Genomic DNA, 18,373 nt, shown 5'->3' on the forward strand with positions numbered 1-18,373 from the left:
TTTTATTGCCTAATCTGGTGGCTTCTGACCCTTCATTGACAATTGCACTGCAGAGCCTACATGTGCCATTTAGGCACCCATTTAGGGCTGAAGCATGTACTTCTGAGGGCACCTTCTGCCCTTAATGCCCTCGGAGGAAGGAGAAGGTGCTGAATGGTTTGTAAGTAGTGCCCAGCAGTGTCCAAAACTCAAAGCCTTTCAGGGCCAAATTCAGAGGTATGTCAAGAGACTGCTGCTGAATGGTCAGAATTTGGTTCTCTCCTCATAGCAACTCTTCACAAGTGCCTGGGAGGAATAAAACCTGCAGCAGTTAGTAATTGTTCCAGGCAGACACATGACAAAACCACTGCACCCATAGGAAACTGCTGGCAGAGATGCTAAGGTAAAGCACACCTTGCTACCAGTGCAGAATGCCTGCAAACAGAGCTCTGTTCTGGGGGCAATGATTCTGAGCTCCTCCCTAACCACAGATGGTAAGGACTCTGGGATGGTTTGGGTGTTCCCCACCCCCCCCCCCCCGACACACACTTTGGAAATCACCCAGACTAGACTCAGCAGCTCTGGAAATGGAATGAAGCTTTGTATTGACAGCTTAGCACAAGAGACAAGCAGATAGTTACAGGATATACAGTGATAGACAGACAGAGACAAGGGAAAAGGTAACACAGAAACACAGCAGCCCTCCCAGAAACCTGAGTCCCCAGGAGGGGCTCCCAACCACCCTTCACCTTCCCCCTACCCCTCTCAACCTTACCCCAGTCCCAAGGAAGAATGGAGGTTTGGGTTAGGGTTAGGAAGCAAAGTGGATCAGTCAGAGAGACGGAGGGTGAGGGTAGAGAGAGAGATGCACCTCGGAGCTCCCCAGCAGGAGAAGTGCCTTATCTATGTTTGGATTCTTGTTTTAATACATGTCAGCAAGCCTATGAGTGCAGTAGACATCAGCCTTGTTTTCCTTTCACAGCCTGTAATCTAGTCCTCACCAAAACATTCCAGCTAGCTTCAAACTAGCACACACACATGAATACCAAATAATGTGCAAAACACAGGAGAAATTAATTCTGAGACTGAAAGAGTTTCCATTACCACCTCAGCACGGTCCCACTCTCCAACTAAGCAGGCAAAACAGACAGCAAGCCTGTGGAACACCATTTTAACATGTTATAAACCTGGATTACAGGAATTACAGGGTTGGGGGGGATGGAGACAGGCTCTGCTCACTGCTCCCTGGGACAGGACAAGCAGCAATGGGTGTAAGCTGCAGCACAGGAGGTTCTGCCTCAACACAAGGGGGAACTTCTTTACTGTAAGGGTCCCAGAGCCCTGGCACAGGCTGCCCAGAGAGGTTGTGGAGTCTCCTTCTGTGGAGCCTTTCCAGGCCTGTCTGGATGTGTTCCTGTGTGACCTGTGTTAGATAGGATTGTCCTGCTCTGGCAGGAGGGTTGGACTGGATCATCTCTTTGGGTCCCTTCCAGCCCCTAACATCCTGTGAGCTGTGAATTAGATGGGAATTTAGCCATTTACTTCACTGGGCAGATACAGTAAACTTAACACTTCACACCACTGCAAGTATCATTTCTTTTGTGAATACTTCACACCATTGCAAATATTATGTAGGGCCAGGAAGATGCTCAGAGGGCTGCAGCATCTCTGCCATGAGGACAGGCTGAGGGAGTTGGGGCTGTGCAGGCTGGAGAAGAGAAGGCTTCGAGGAGACCTTGGAGTGGCCTTCCAGTATCTGAAGGGGACCTACAGGAAGGCTGGGGAGAGACTATTGACAAGGTCTGGTAATCACAGGAGGAGGAATGGGTTTGAACTGGCAGAGGGGAGATTTAGACTGGATGTTAGGAGAAGTTCTTTGCAGTGAGGGTGGTGAGACACTGGCACAGGTTGCCCAGGGAGGTTGTGGCTGCTTCCTCCCTGGAGGTGTTCAAGGCCAGGTTGGATGAGGCCTTAAGCAGCCTGCTCTAGTGGGAGGTGTCCCTGCCTATGGTAGGGGGTTGGAGCTGGATGATCCCTGAGGTCTCTTCCAACCCAGACCATTCTATGATTCTATGATGTTATTTCTTTTGTATTTCACACCCCTGCAAATATCATTTACTTTACAAGTGTTCATCGGGATGGCTGAAGTGTGATAGTGACACGAGATCTCTTTCCACCCTATTCCCACCAGTAGGTTTGTGTTTCCTCTTGGTTTCCCCGTGTGTGTGGGCTGTGTGAGATAGGACAGGATAGAGCTGAGATTGTAAATAGCTGGATTTCAGTAGAGCACATTATCTTGGAGTAAAGGGTAGGGTGTCCCTGCCCATGGCAGAGGGGTTGGAACTAGATGATCCTTGTGGTCCCTTCCAACCCTGACTGATTCTGTGATTCTAAATTTTCTCTTAAGATGCTTAAGGAGCAGCCTCATTAAGAGCATGGCTCATTTAACTAGGGACTAAGTGCTATGCTTTGAAGACAGAGTTAGGAGCCCACCTCCACAGCAGTGCTTTTTGCCATGAGGAAGGATTTGTTTTAATTTGGAGTCTGTTTGCTTTGCCACTTTTGCAACAGAAGAAGATTGGGAGGGACAGTGGTGTAGAAAACAAGAAAGGATCATTGAAATCTGCACATCAACTAGAAAACAAGTTTAAAACAACAATCTCCATCTGTTGAAAAAAGCCAAAAATAGAATTAAAACCATTTGGAGCTGGTCTAGCCAGTCAGTGACAACGCAGCCAATGTGGCTGCAAGGCTAGATCCAACACTCCAGCTTTCAAACCAGCACGGACTGCAAGCCCTATCCACTTGCCTCCAGAAATGTACTGCTCTCTGCTGTCATCCCTTAGACATCTTCCCTGTGAAGAAAGGCACACACCAGTGGTTGCCTCTAGTACCGCAGCAGCAGCCAGAGAAGAGCTCCAGGCAGGTAACTACAACTCAATCCAATTCTGGCATGAGGATAGCTGAAAAGGATCTATTTTCTTAGGATGAAGGAAGAATAGTGAGGGTCTTCTAGTGTACACAGCAGCACAGTATGAAGATCATCCAAAAGAGGAAAAGGGCATGATAAATCTGTCTTTATTTTAACATCTACAGTGAAGGTGACTTCAACACCAACCGAAAAGTGCATTTACTGTGAAAGCTCTGCCTTTGAACACCTCTGAAGACAGTGGAGGAGGGACAAAAGTGCTAAATAACAATAACCTACAATCTCATAAAAGCATTCAACAGGATAGTTTCTTTTTCATGCATCACTCCAGGTTCTTCAGGTGGCTGCAGGAAGGGGTTGTGCAAACAACACACCTGAGCATGCAGCATTACATGTGGCATGCTAATACCAATGCCATTCTGCCCCTAGGAAAATTCAAAGGTGTTTCAAAAGGTGAAGGTTTTCTTCTGGAATATATCCATAGGTTGAGAGCAAACATACTGGAAGAGCAAAGGCTTAGAATCATAGAATCAACCAGGTTGGAAGAGACCTCCAAGCTCATCCAGTCCAACCTAGCACCCAGCCCCATCCAGTCAACCAGACCATGGCACTAAGTGCCCCAGCCAGGCTTTGCTTCAACACCTCCAGGGACAGTGACTCCACCACCTCCCTGGGCAGCCCATTCCAATGCCAATCACTCTCTCTGCCAACAACTTCCTCCTAACATCCAGCCTGAACCTCCCCTGCCACAACTTGAGACTGTGTCCCCTTCTTCTGTTGCTGGTTGCCTGGCAGCAGAGCCCAACCCCACCTGGCTACAGCCTCCCTGCAGGCAGCTGCAGACAGCAATGAGCTCTGCCCTGAGCCTCCTCTTCTGCAGGCTGCACACCCCCAGCTCCCTCAGCCTCTCCTCATAGGGTTGGTGTTCCAGGCCCTTCACCAGCCTTGTGGATGTTGCAGACAGTGTGCCACTCACCTAGGTTATGATTTAATCAGAAGAACTTTAGCTGGAAGAGTTAAGTCACCTGAAACATATGAAGCAATTAAGGGCAGGGCTGAAGATCTTTACAAGCAAGCCAAGCTGGGGGCTGCTCTCCTACCACAAGGAAGGCTTTGCAGTGGCCACAGTAGCAGAAGTGGTGGCTAGGAATAAGATGGCTAAGACTGAAGGTATGGACTGCTGGAGCTTGGTGAGGTTTTTTGCATGTGTTTGTTTTGCCTACAGCTAGAATGCCTGTGTGCATGCTCGTGGTCCAGGTGCTTCTGCAGCATTCCAACTCTATGCTTTAGCTGCAGTGAGCAAACACCTCCTAATTAAAAAGGAGGAAAGAAGGTCGTATTGAGATAGGGGTTGGTCTTGTCTCTCTAGTATCAAGTGATAAGATCAGAGGAAATGGCCTGAAGTTGTGCCAGAGGAGGTTTAGGCTGGAGAGCAGGAAAAATGTCTTTCCTGCAAGGCCCTGGCACAGGTTGCCCAAGGAGGCAGTGGTCACCAGCCCCCCTGGAGGTGTTCAAGCAATGTGTGGATGTGGCATTTCGGGATATGGTTTAATGGCCACGGTGGTGTCAGGTCAAGTGATTAATGGTCTCTCTTCCAAGAGAAACAATGCTGTAATTCTGTGACAGGGAGCTACAGAAGAGATTACAGCCACAGATTAGGGATGCTCTTCCCGAGTATTCACTAGGAACTTCGTACCAAGCCACTGCGACTCCCCAGTTTCTCCCGGCATCAATTTCTTACGGAGTAATAGTACAGGAGTAAGAGTTTTCAGGAATCTCCTCCGGACACTCAGGCAAATGGGCTTGGAGTCCTGGGCTTTGCTGCTGAGCGATGTGGTCACTGCGCCCTGACCCCCCGGACTAAACTCACTGCTTGCCAGAGTCCCGGCAGCTGAAGCTCTCTCTCTCTAACGCACGCTTCCCAGCCACGCTCCGCCTGAAGGGAGCGGACGGGCTGGAGCCCGGCCGGGCCGAGGCACACAGCGAAGCCCTGGGAAGCTCGCAGCGGGGCCAGCCGGCTGCCCCTCGCCCCAGTTATCGGTCCTCTCGGGCTGCCGAGGAGAAGGCGTCCGCTGGCCGCCGCTCTCGAGAAGCGCGCCTGCCGCGGCGGAGCCCGCACCGCCTGCTCCCCACGCCACTGCTGCCCGCACAGCTTGGCGGCCGCCGGCCCCAGGCAGCTCGGCCAGGCCGTTCCCTCGGGGACCCTGCAGCGCTGGCGACCGCCGCAAAACTTTTCGCTGGAGCGAAGTAGCAACCTCGCTCCCTCCCTCCCTTCCCCGCAGCGGCGCCGTCGGGGCAACCTGCCGCCGCGGCGGGGTCCAGCTCCCCCGGCGGCCGTGCACAGAGGCGTTCCGCTCTAGGTCAAGTGGCGGCAGGTGGGGCACAGCGGCGCGTCCCGCAAGCCCCAGCCCCGGCTGCACCCTCCCGCCGCGCCCGGGGCTGCTGCAGCGCCTTACCCAGACCCGGCACGAAGGTGTTGAGGAAAAGGCAGATGACAGCCACGGGGAACGGCATGTAGGGGATGGCGGCGCGCAGGGGCCCCTTCTTCTCCCGGACCTGCACCACCACCCCGCTGGCAGGGGCAGCGCCCCGGCTGGGCTCCGCGGCCGCCGCGCTCTCGCCGTCTTTGGGTGAGGGCTCCATGGCCGGGCGCGGCGCGGGCGAGGCTGGCGGTGCCCGGGCGGGCTCCCAGCTGCCGCCGCTGCGCGTTCCCGCCGCCGCCGCGCGGACCCCTCCCCTCCTGCCGCCGCCGCCGCTCCCGCCCCGCCGGGCGCCGTTCCCCCTGCCCCTCCTCGGGCTCTCAGGCTTCCCTACTGGTGCCTCCCGCCTCGGCTTGCTCCGCGGGGCGGCGCCGCCTCCCAGCCCTTCGCAGGATGGTTTAGGAGCCTTAAAGAAGACCTTGGGGAGCGTCGCGTCCCGCCGCTAGCCCTGCTCTGCCGGGTCCGCCGCTAAGCCGTGTCTGCGGGCACCACATCTGCATGCGCACCCGGGCAGAGCGGCTCCGCCGCCTCCCAGGGCAGCCTGCTCCAATGCCTGACAACCCTTTCTGTGCAAGCGTTTCTCCTGGTGTCCAGCCTAAACCTCGTCTGGTGCAGCCCGAGACCGCTTCCTCTCATTCCATCACCTGTTATCTGGGAGGTGAGACCAGCACTCCACCTCACACCAGCCTCCTTTCGGGCACCTACCGAGAGTGGAAAGGTCTGCCCTGAGCCTCCTTTTCTCCAGCCTAAGCAGCCCCCGTTCCCTCAGTCGGTCCTCAGCAGACCTGTTCTCCAGACCCTTCATCAGCTTTGCTGCCCATCTCAGGACCTGTTCTAGCATCTCGATGTCTTTCTTGTATTGAGATGCCCGAAACTGAGTGTAGTATTCAAGGTGTGGCTTCACCAATCCAAAATGCAGAGGGACAATAATCTCCCTTGCCCTCCTTGGTACTCTAATACAGGCCAGAATGCTGTTTGCCTTCATGGCCACCTGCGTGCTGCCTCACCTTCCTCATCAGCACCCCCAGGTCCCTTTCCTTCAGACAGAGCTCCAGCCGCTCTGCTGCATGAAGCACCGCACAGGTCCAGCCTTCTGCCAGGACTGCTCCTGTACCCCTCCTCTCATGCACCTGTTCTTCTCCACAGGCAGCAGATTGGGTTAACTTGACCAAAACGGGCAGTGCAAAGTGAGCCAGGCTGCATGCAGGCTGCCCACCAGACCACTGCCCCGGGGCAGCTCCACAGGGATGTGAATCAGGGAGAGCATCTGGTTGGAAGAGACCTCTAAGCTCATCCAGTCCAACCTTTGACCCAGCACCAAAGGGTCAACACTAAGCCACGTCCCTAAGCAGCAAGTCCACACATTGCTTAAATGCCTCCGGGGAAGGTAACTCCACCATTGGCCTGGGCAGACTTTTCCAATGTTTGGGAACCCTCTCTGGGAAGAAGTATTTCTTAGCATCTAGCTTGAACCTCCCCTGGTGCAGCTTGAAACCATTTCTTCTGTCACTTGCCACTGAGGAGAAGAGGCTGCTCCCTCCTCGCTCCAACCTTCTGTCAGCAGGTTGTAGAGAGCAAGGAGGTCTCCCCTCAGCCTCCTCTTCTCCAGGCTGAACAACCCCAGCTCTCTCAGATGCTCCTCATAGCCCATGTGCTCCAGGCCCTTCATGAGCCTCGTTGCCCTTCTCTGGAGACCCTCCAGAACCCTTGTTAGGGCCTGACTGGGACGCTGGGGTGAGGGAAGAGTGGGAGCGCAGAGTTGTTCAGTACTTGGCAAGTGGAAAAGCCATTTGGGTATGGGGGATTGCAGAAGTGGCAAAAAAAAATGTGTCTTTAGAAATAGCTGCACTCCAAAGGTGTAGGAGAAGGTGTAAATTAAACCCACACTTGTTTATTGTTTGAAAAACCCTGGTGTAAGGTTGTAGAGGAGGAAAAGGGAGGGGAGCTGTGAGAACTGGAAAGAAGAAAAGAGGAAAATAAGCCCCTTGAAAAGCCAATTGCTGTTTGGGGCAGTGTGGAAAACATATCTTAATTGACACCAGTGAATTAGATTAAACATCTTCTTGTAGGGCTGGTAATTATTGCTCAGCACACAGCTTCATGGATTAAATGGTAATAGAACTCCAGTGTGTCTGTAGTTCAAAATGATGGGAGGGCTGGGCATTGAAGATAGGCTTCAGCAGAGAAAGGGGAGTAAATATTAAAGGCATTAATCCTGATACACAACCCAAGTGTGATACACAAAGGGAGAGGGCAGCCTCTGCTTTGCTGTGTGTTTCAAAGCTGTGTTTTCACTGAGGAATTCCTGCTAGGGATTTATATCCCAGCGTGATGTCTGGAAGTACCTCATATATGCCCCTGGAATGCCACCTGACAAAATTGCTTAATGAGAATCACAGAACGTCAGGGGCTGGAAGGGGCCTCAAAAGCTCATCCACAGGATCAGCCAGGTTGGAAAAGATCATCGAGTCCAACCTATCCCCTAACACCTTCTAATTAACTAACCCATGGCACTAAGAGCCTCTGAGGCTCTGAGAACAGTGGGCACAAACTAGAACATGGGATGTTTCTCTTGAGCTGAAGGAGGTTTCTCTTCTTCACCGTGAGGATGCTGGAGCCCTGGAGCAGGCTGCCCAGAGAGGCTGTGAGGCTTTCCATGCCCTCCTGAATGTGCTGCTGTCCAAGCTGCTCTGGGTGCTCCTGCTTTAGCGGGGGATCACCCTGGGGGAGAGGGAACTCTGTTTCTAGTTCCACCCATCTAGGAAGGGTAAAAGGCCTCGTGTTAGGCTCCTCCATGCCCAGCCAGGGGGCTATGTCTGAGCATGGGGCAGGATTACCTCTACCAGATTGCACAGGAACACGTCTAGGCAGGTCTTGAATATCTCCAGAGAGGGAGACTCCACAACTCCCCTGGGCAGCCTGTGCCAGTGCTCTGTCACCCTTAAACTAAAGAAGTGCCTCCTCGTGTTTAGGTGGACCTTGCTATGTTCAAGTTTGCACCCATTGCCCCTTGTCCTGTCACTGGGCAGCACTGAGAGAAGCCTGGTCCCAGCCTCGGACACCCACCCTGTCAGTGTTTGTAAGCATTTGTGATTCCAGTACAAATTAACACACACTCATTAGTTAGCTAAGCTAAGTGGCACAGATACAGAATCCCAGGCTATGGATTTGTTATTGCTCTAAGAGCTGGGCTCTCGCTGTTAAAAATGCAGGGCATCCCATGTCAAATCTCTTCTTTCTGACACCAGTGGAGTCTCTTTATAGGGAGCCTTTCCAGGCCTGTCTGGATGTGCTCCTCTGTGATCTGTGTCAGATAGGATTGTCCTGCTCTGGCAGGGACTTGGACTCGATGATCTCCTTGGGTCCCTTCCGGCCCCTAAGATCCTGTGAGCCTGTGACCAGGTTTTCTTTGCTTCTGAGTGCCTTTCATCCAGAAGATCTTCTGACTTGGTTTTGGTAGAAAGCACAGCATGGACTTGCTTCTGGAGCATATTAGCTGACCTGGCCTGTGTTTGGGGGCATTGGTTGGTTGCTTTTGCCTTTCTAAGGTGACATTTTGTATTCTTTTCTTCTGCCAAGATGGTACACAGAGTGTACCAAATGGGCACAGAGGACACTGGCAGCAAGTTTGCTGATGATACCAAGCTGGGAGCTGATGACACCAGAAGGCTGTGCTGCCATTCAGTGGGACTTCGACAGGCTGGAGGGGTGGGTGGGGAGAAATGTAATGAAATTCAACAAGGACAAGTGTAGAGTCTTGCACCTGGGAAAGGACCACCCCAGGGATCAGGATAGGCTGGGACCTGACCTGTTGGAAGGCAGCAAAGGGGGAAAGGATTTGGAGGTCCTAGCCGATGGGACGTTGACCATGAGCCAGCAGTGTGCTCTTGTGGCCAGGGGAGCAATGCCATTCTGGGGTGTATTAGAAGGGCTGTGGTTAGTAGGTCGAGCAAGTTTCTCCTGCCCCCCTGCACTGCCCTGGTGAGGCCACATCTGGAGTACTGAGTCCAGCTATGGGCCCCCCTGTTCAAGAAGGACACAGAACTGCTTGAGAGAGTCCAGTGCAGAGCCACAAAGATGATGAAGGGAATGGAACACCTCTCTTGTGAGCAGAACTGAGGCAGCTGGGGCTCCAGTTTGGAGAGGAGGAGACTGAGAGGTGACCACGTCAGTGTTCATTAACATGTGCCAGGAGGCTGGAGCCAGGCTCTGCTGGGTGATGCCTGATGACAGGACAAGGGGAAATGGGTGGAAGTGGAGGCATATGAAGTTCCATGGAAACATGAGGAGGGGTTTTTCCCCTGTGAGGGTGCCAGAGCCCTGGCACAGGCTGCCCAGGGGGGTTGTGGAGTCTCCCTCTCTGGAGGTACTCAAAACCCGCCTGTGTGACCTGGTATAGGAGAACCTGCTCTGGGAGGGTTTGGACTGGATGAGCTTTGGAGGTCCCTTCCAGCCCCTGACATTCTGTGATTCTATGGTTCATGACAGTCTATATTGTATGTCCTAGAGACAAAACTATTACAGGGCTGCACCTTTCTCTTGGAAAGATCTGAGCAACCTGTTCTGTCTCTGAGCAATGTGATTGAAGATGTCTGTGCTCAGTGCAGGGGGGTTGGATTAGATGACCCTGAGAGGTCCCTTTGAACCTATCATGTTCTGTGATTCTAACAGGCACAAAATCTGTCTTTCTCTGCTGATTGACCAAATTACAGATGAGGAATCTTTGTGGTATAAATATTAATGGATTCATAGAATGATTTGGCTTAGAAGGGACCTTAAAGATCCTCCCAGCCATGAGCAGGGACACCTTCCACTAGACCAGGTTGCTCAAGGCCTCATCCAGCCTGATCTTTAATACCTTCAGGAAGGGGACATCCACAGCCTCCCTGGTCAACCTGTTCCAGAAGCTGCACACGGCAGAAGCCGCAGCTGTAGCATTATCAATAACTTGCAGGATTATAGTGCTCCATGGACTCAACCAGATGATGGAACTGATAAAGGTTCTGAAAATCATATGGAGGGGGGAGCCACATGATCATATGGAGCTGTGACCCCCCCACACTTAAGAAAATCACCCAGACTAGACTCATATGGCTGGAAATAAAGGAATGAAGCTATATTTACAGCTTAGCACAACATACAGGCATATATACAAGTCAAAAGTAACACAGAAACACAATACCCCTCCCAGAAACAGAGTCTCCAGGAGGGCTCCAGACCCAAATCCCCTTCCCTCTTTCCCTCCCTTCAGAAATAACCAGATCAAGCCATGTATATCTCATGTGGAAGATGTCCAGAGTAAGGTAACAAAGCTGGTGGAAGGCCTGGAGCACAAACCCTATGAGGAGAGGCTGAGGGAGCTGGGGGTGTGCAGCCTGCAGAAGAGGAGGCTCAGGGCAGATCTCATTGCTGTCTACAACTACCTGAAGGGAGGCTGTAGCCAGGTGGGGTTGGGCTCTGCTGCCAGGCAGCCAGCAACAGAAGAAGGGGACACAGTCTCAAGTTGTGCCAGGGCAGGTCTAGGCTGGATGTTAGGAGGGAGTTGTTGTCAGAGAGAGTGATTGGCATTGGAATGGGCTGCCCAGGGAGGTGGTGGAGTCGCTGTCCCTGGAGGTGTTGAAGCCAAGGCTGGCTGAGGCACTTAGTGCCATGGTCTGGTTGAGTGGCTAGGGCTGGGTGCTAGGTTGGACTGGATGATCTGGGAGGTCTCTTCCAACCTGGTTGATTCTGTGATCTCAGGTGAGATGTCAAAAGAAAAGACAACAATGAGATTAGAGGGAAAAGGGGATGGGTGGATTAGAGAGTTAAAGGCAGAGGCAGCCACAGAGAGAAGACTTCCAGAAAGAAGGCAGGGCCAGAAGTGAGAGCTGAGCAGTGTGTGTAGTGCCTGTCTTACCTGTGTCTTGACCAGTTGTGTTTTCCAGTAGAAAACTGAGGGACAGAGATTACTGTTGGGGTCCGTCCATCTATCTATCTTTCTTTCTTCCTTCCTTTCTTTCTTCCTTCCTTCCTTCCTTCCTTCCTTCCTTCCTTCCTTCCTTCCTTCCTTCCTTCCTTCCTTCCTTCCTTCCTTCCTTCCTTCCTTCCTTCCTTCCTTCCTTCCTTCCTTCCTTCCTTCCTTCCTTCCTTCCTTCCTTCCTTCCTTCCTTCCTTCCTTCCTTCCTTCCTTCCTTCCTTCCTTCCTTCCTTCCTTCCTTCCTTCCTTCCTTCCTTCCTTCCTTCCTTCCTTCCTTCCTTCCTTCCTTCCTTCCTTCCTTCCTTCCTTCCTTCCTTCCTTCCTTCCTTCCTTCCTTCCTTCCTTCCTTCCTTCCTTCCTTCCTTTCTTTCTTTCTTTCTTTCTCCAGCACACCTACACTAAAAGCAAGCAAAAGGCCGTTGCAAGAAGAGGTCAAATAGCAAACCCATGACTAAGAATAACTAAACTGAGATTTGGTCCAAGCTACTGAACAACAGGTTGTGCTTTTAGGGGTTTCTTTTTGGCGGTGGTGGGAACATTTCCTTGGAAGATTCCAAATCATCTGGTAAATTTGAGTTAGTCCATTTACTGCTGTAAGATGAGCTGGCAATACCTAAGGCTTACACTACCCAGCTATTAAAATGCAGCCACTTGTAGCCTGAAGCGCATCGTTAATTCCCTGCTGCCAGCGTCCGTGCAAGTTCTCAGGCGCCTCAGGCGAGAGTTATGAGTGATGCAAAATGTGTTAAAGATACCATGGTGTAACAACTTGTGACTTGCCCAAGCTTTTCTAAACAAGTGAGACAGTGGCAAGATGATTCTGCTGTGCCTCACTCCACACTCTTCAAGCGGTGCGTGATAACTGTGCGAATCATCTCACACCGAGCGCCCGCGCGCTGCGTGCTTTGCCTTTGCTCAGGAGACCTGAGTGTGCCTTTGGAAAGCTTAGGTGTGGAGACACAGCCAGAGATAAAAAATATGCTGGGACCTAGGTAAAAAAAGTGTGACCAAGGGCTGCGGTTTTGGTTAGGAAAACAAGCTTGTGCTTTGTAAGAGGCACTGACGTTTGGGAGTGCTAAGAATGCCTTCAGAGTCACAGAGTCACAGGAGGCACTGGGCTGGAAAGGACCCTAAAGGCCATCTTGTCCAACCTCATCCTAGTGAGTAATGACAGCTCCAGCTAGATCTGATGAGTCCAACTATTGCAGGACTCTCTGTGAGATTCCAATGTCTAACTGTTCTCATGGGGACAATTTTTCTTCTGGAGTCCAATCAGAATCTCCCCAGGAGCAACTTGTACCCATTCCTCCTTGTCTCTTCCATGAGTCCAACTATTGCAGGTTTCACTGCATGTTAGTGTTGTTGTTAACCTGTAAGAGTTATGGCTGGGTTCTAGAATGCATCTCTGCACCTTTAGAGATCACACTCGAGATGCTGCCAAATCATGTAGACAGATACAGGCTGACAGTAAGCCTAAGAGAGCAAAAAGCAACTTAGATGGACACAGACACAAACCTAAAGCTGGGGTACAATCACCAAGGAATTCAGCTCCAGATTTCACAGAATCACAGAATGCACCAGGGTGGAAGGAACCCTCAAAGGCCATCTTGTCCTACCTCACCCTAGTGAGTAGGGACAGCTCCAGCTAGATCTGATTGCTCAGCGACCCATCAAGTTTCACCTTGGATGTCTCCAGTGGCAGGGCCTCAACCACATCCCTGGCAACCTGTTCCGTATTTCTCCAGCCTCATTTGAGAGGAACTTCCTCCTTATGCCCAACCTAAACCTCCCCTGCTCCACTTCAAAACCATTGCCCTTCCCCCTGTTGCTGCAGGCCCTTCTAAGCAGTACCTTCCCAGCCTCCTTGTAGGTCCCCTTTGGACACTGAAATGCAGCCACAAGGTCTTTCTGGAGCCTTCTTTTCTCCAGGCTGAACAGTGTCAACTCTCTCAGCCTGTCCTGCTAGGAGAGGTGCTCCAATCCTCTGATCATCTTTGTGGCCCTCCTCTGCACCCACTTCAGCAGCTCCATGTCCTTTGGGTGTTGGGGCCCCAGAGCTGGACACTGGACTCCAGGTAATGGCTCACCAGAGCAAAGGCACAGAATCACCTCTCGTGATCAGCGAGCCACAAGATCCTTTGATTAGGGCCACTGGGATGCTGAGAGGGCTGCAGCAGCTCTGTTATGAAGGCAGACTGAAAGAGTTGGGGCTGTGCAGTCTGGAGAAGAGGAGGCTCCCAGGTGACCTTATTGTGGCATTCCAGGATCTGCAGGGGACCTACAAAAGAGCTAGGGAGGCTCTCAGTGCCAGGACTGAGGGGAATGGAGCAAAGCTGGAGGTGGGTAGGTTCAGGCTGGAGGTGAGGAGGAAGTTCTGCACCGTGAGAGTGGTGAGAGGCTGGAATGGGTTGCCCAGGGAGGTGTTTGAGGCCCCATGGCTGGAGGTGTTTAAGGCCAGGCTGGAAGTGGCTGTGGGCAGCCTGCTCTAGGGTAGGGTGTCCCTGCCCATGGCAGGGGAAACAGGACTGGCTGATCCTTGTGGTCCCTTCCAACCCAGACTGATTCTATGATTCTAAGCAAGCATGAGCTGAGAACCTATTTGTGTGTTGTCAAGACTTAATCTGGACCTCCTTGGCTAGTGGAAGCCAGTTGTCTTATTGTGAAGCCCTTGTGGTTCATTGTGCTGCATGTGGCTGTTGCTGTGGGCAGCATATGCTGGAGCTTTGAGCAGTTTTCTGAGAGTCAAGCCTGGAGGAGTCCAACATGCGAGTGGCTCATGGTCACCAAATTCCCAGTCGGAGGAGGCTGATCTCCTGGCTCAGGAGGGGAGAAGGCATTCATGTCATGGTCACTAGCTGACTTTCAGTAAGCTGTGATGTGAGATTTCATGGAAGGCTTTGCCTTTGCTGGGTTTTCATGGTGGATAACCAAGCTGTGCTGCAAACATTCAGCATTGCTTCGCGATACAGTAAAGGGCAGGGGAAATGCTGTCAGGTCAAAGGGGACTTCAAGATCCACAGAATCATAGAACCCATTGGGTTTGGAAGAGACCTCTGAGATTATCACATCTGCCCAGCTGTTGTAGAGTAACTTTTTCTTCTCTGCCTGTTTGTACTACTATGGAAGTTGTTCTTATGCAGTCAACAGAGAATTAGAGCTCCTGCAAAATGAAAGGATGGTGCTTCTCTGCTCCAGTGTGCTGAGGACAGGGCACTCTGTGGTTTGCCTCTGGCTGTGGAAAGGGACAAGACCTGCAAACCAAATACCAATGACATACCCACAGTAAGCAGGGGTCCATCTCCTCGAAACACACCCTACCCCTCAGCCTAGATCCTTCCCTAAGCAGCATCCCTAGACACAGAAACAGACCCAAGTATAAATTAAATTAGAAGTGTTATTAACAAAGACAATAGGGAGCCAAGCAGAGCTTCTGCTGGGGGCAGGAGGAGCCTTGCAGTCTGCACTCCAGTACTCCACTGTCAGTCCAGTGCTCCTGTGTGTATTGTGACTGAAAGCAGAATTTGGTTCAAGGAGTTCAACCTTCTCCTGATAAGATCAGGAGGTTTCCATTCATGTGCAGTCAGTTGGAGTTACTGGCTCACAGTTATGAGTGTCATTAACAAAACCATTCTATCAGCTGGGGCTGGAGAGCCCTGTTTCTTCACAGAAACAAGTGTACACCTGTGCAGAGGAAGGGCAGACTCATTGAGTACTACTTGTGGCCAGTGTAGACTCTGTTCTGAGAGGCTGTCATGGCACTGAGACTTCCCACTTTGTTCTCCATCTGATGGAATGGGCTGCCCAGGGAGGTGGTGGAGTCACCGTCCCTGGAGGTGTTGAAGCCAAGCCTGGCTGAGGCACTTAGTGCCATGGTCTGGTTGATTGGATGGGACTGGGTGCTAGGTTGGCCTGGATGAGCTTGGAGGTCTCTTCCAACCTGCTTGATTCTATAATTCTGTGATCTCAGGCAGTCACACCAGGCTGGGTTCAACTCAGTGGGTTCTTCCTGGTGCAAATGAGAGCTACATTTATTGTTGATGCAAGATTCCAGACTGATTTTGTTTCGTTACTCTGCTCTGGTGTTATCATCCCTGGCACACTGTATCCAGTTCAGGGCTCCCTAGTTCAAGAGGTGTTGCAGGAACCTGATTAGCTTGTTGTGGGAAGATGGCCAAGGCCCTGCAGATCAGTGTGATCAAGGCAATGCCACATGGACTCCAGACGACTCAATGTGAATTATGCCAGAGACCTTTAGTGACCATTTCAGCTCTCAACATATTCCCTTAGGGCATAAAGCACAGGCCTACACATTAGCATAATTAGTCAAGGACAACCCACTCCATCAGCATAAGCCACGCCTTGCTTTCCTCATTAACGAGGTGTCTGTTATCTAGCCCTTCTGAGATAAGGCAGCCAGCAGCTGGTGGGAGCCAAGGTCAGCATCCACCTGTTATTATCCTTCTTCACTTTGCATTCCCACAAAGAGGTACAGGGATCTACTAGAGACAGTCCAGTGGAAAGCTATAAGGATGATTAAAGGACTTGAACATCTGCCCTGTGAAGAAAGACTGGGAGAGCTGGGGATGTTTAGTCTGGAGAAGGCTGAGAGGGCATCTGATCAATGTCTATAAATATCTGAGGGGTGGGTGTCAAGATGAAGGTGCCAGTCTCTTTTTGGTAGGAACAAAAGTTATGAGCTGTAACACAGAAAGTTCCATCCCAACATGAGGAGAAACTTCTTTCCTGCGAGGGTGCCAGACGCTAGAACAGGCTGCCCAGAGAGGCTGTGGAAGCTCCTCCTCTGGAGACCTTCAAAACCTGCCTGAGTGCGTTTGTGTGACCTGGCCTAGGTGACCTTGCTTTGGTAGGGGAGTTGGACTGGGTGATCTCCAGACAGGCCTTCTGACCTCTAACATTCTGTGATTCTATGACTTCAGAGCAACAGAAAACCAAAAGATGGCTTCTTTGTAGCCAGGTGTAGAAATCATGCCCTGATCCCAGTGGGAACAACAGCAGCCTCATTTATTAATTCATCTTCTGTTACATGAGTTTGTCAAAATCACAGTCTGAGCACTTTCATAGTTGTCTGTTAGTCAGTTCCAGCCACATAAACATGTCAGAAGCATCTAGCACCATCTTGGTATGGGAAATGCCTTCTAGCAGCAACTTAGATGTCAGTGCTCTTGGAGTTTGGAAAGAGAGGTGACCTTCAGCTAAAGCAGCTGGCCTGAAGTTTGCACTGTAACTTCTGTCATCTCAGTCTTCCTGTGTTCCAGGTTGTGGTGGTTTGGATGTACCCTGCCCCCCCACACTTTAGAAGGTACCCAGACTAGACTCAGCCAGCTCTGGGAATATAAATGAAGCTATTTATTTACAGCAGCACAATATACAAGCAGCTATTTACAGTACATACAGTTATAGACAGAAATAGACAAGGGAAAAGGTGATACAGAAGCACAACTCCCCTCCCAGAAACCTGAGTCCCCAGGAGGGGCTCTCAACCACCCCTGCACCTTCCCCCTGCCCCTCTCAACCTTACCCCAGCCCTAAGGAAGAATAGAGGTTCAGCCAAGAGGTTAAGAAGCAAAGTTAGTGGAAGGTGAGGTTAGGGAGCTGCAGCTCAGTACAAAGCCAGAAGCAGAGTGCAGACAAAATGGTGAGAGTGTTATCTAATGTTTGCATTCTTCTTCAGCAAGACTCTGAGGGAAAGCAGACATCACCCTTGCTTTCCTTTCACAGCCTACCATCTAGTTCTTTTCACCAAAACATTCTAGCCTGCTTCAAACTAGCACACAGGTTTTCCAAGAAATGTGGGATATGAATGGCTGGCAAAGCAAGAGACATTGCTCTGGTGAGCCATTACCTGGAGTCCAGTGTCCAGCTCTGGGGCCCCAACACCCAAAGGACATGGAGCTGCTGAAGTGGGTGCAGAGGAGGGCCACAAAGATGATCAGAGGATTGGAGCACCTCTCCTAGCAGGACAGGCTGAGAGAGTTGACACTGTTCAGCCTGGAGAAAAGAAGGCTCCAGAAAGACCTTGTGGCTGCATTTCAGTGTCCAAAGGGGACCTACAAGGAGGCTGGGAAGGTACTGCTTAGAAGGGCCTGCAGCAACAGGGGGAAGGGCAATGGTTTTGAAGTGGAGCAGGGGAGGTTTAGGTTGGGCATAAGGAGGAAGTTCCTCTCAAATGAGGCTGGAGAAATACGGAACAGGTTGCCAGGGATGTGGTTGAGGCCCTGCCACTGGAGACATCCAAGGTGAAACTTGATGGGTCGCTGAGCAATCAGATCTAGCTGGAGCTGTCCCTACTCACTAGGGTGAGGTAGGACAAGATGGCCTTTGAGGGTTCCTTCCACCCTGGTGCATTCTGTGATTCTGTGAAATCTGGAGCTGAATTCCTTGGTGATTGTACCCCAGCTTTAGGTTTGTGTCTGTGTCCATCTAAGTTGCTTTTTGCTCTCTTAGGCTTACTGTCAGCCTGTATCTGTCTACATGATTTGGCAGCATCTCGAGTGTGATCTCTAAAGGTGCAGAGATGCATTCTAGAACCCAGCCATAACTCTTACAGGTTAACAACAACACTAACATGCAGTGAAACCTGCAATAGTTGGACTCATGGAAGAGACAAGGAGGAATGGGTACAAGTTGCTCCTGGGGAGATTCTGATTGGACTCCAGAAGAAAAATTGTCCCCATGAGAACAGTTAGACATTGGAATCTCACAGAGGTGTTTAAGCAAAGCCTGGATGAAGCATTTAATGCCATGGTCTGGTTGACTGGATGGGGCTGGGTGCTAGGTTGGACTGGATGAGCCTGGAGGTGTCTCCCAAGCTGGTTGATTCTGTGATTCCATGAAAGGGTGCAGTGGATTCCCCTACACTGGACAGTTTGAAGGCTCAGTTTGACAGGGTGCTGGGCCACCTCATTTATTCAACACTATCACCTAAAAAGGTTGGACCAGGTGATCCCTGGGGTCCTTTCCCACCCAGCATTCTGTGACTAGTGTCAGGCAGCTGCGTCATGCAAGCCA

At 51.3% G+C, this 18,373-nt stretch overlaps 1 protein-coding gene and 1 long non-coding RNA gene across 3 annotated transcripts in view; one reads left to right on the forward strand and one right to left on the reverse strand.

The window, feature by feature from the left end:
- Positions 1–5,617, reverse strand: part of STUM (stum, mechanosensory transduction mediator homolog) — a 96,350-nt gene extending 90,733 nt beyond the window's left edge. For both annotated transcript variants that reach the window (XM_064164697.1, XM_064164698.1), the window contains exon 1: positions 5,365–5,617. In XM_064164697.1, coding sequence (XP_064020767.1) covers positions 5,365–5,551 — 187 coding nt within the window. In that variant the 5' untranslated portion in view covers positions 5,552–5,617. The remainder of the gene's footprint in view (positions 1–5,364) is intronic.
- Positions 4,004–18,373, forward strand: part of LOC135186718 (uncharacterized) — a 58,459-nt gene continuing 44,089 nt past the window's right edge. The window contains exon 1 of the long non-coding RNA XR_010307078.1: positions 4,004–4,078. This is a non-coding gene — a long non-coding RNA (uncharacterized LOC135186718). The remainder of the gene's footprint in view (positions 4,079–18,373) is intronic.

The sequence above is a fragment of the Pogoniulus pusillus genome, chromosome 25 (genome assembly GCF_015220805.1).
Source record: "Pogoniulus pusillus isolate bPogPus1 chromosome 25, bPogPus1.pri, whole genome shotgun sequence".
Lineage (NCBI taxonomy): Eukaryota > Metazoa > Chordata > Aves > Piciformes > Lybiidae > Pogoniulus > Pogoniulus pusillus.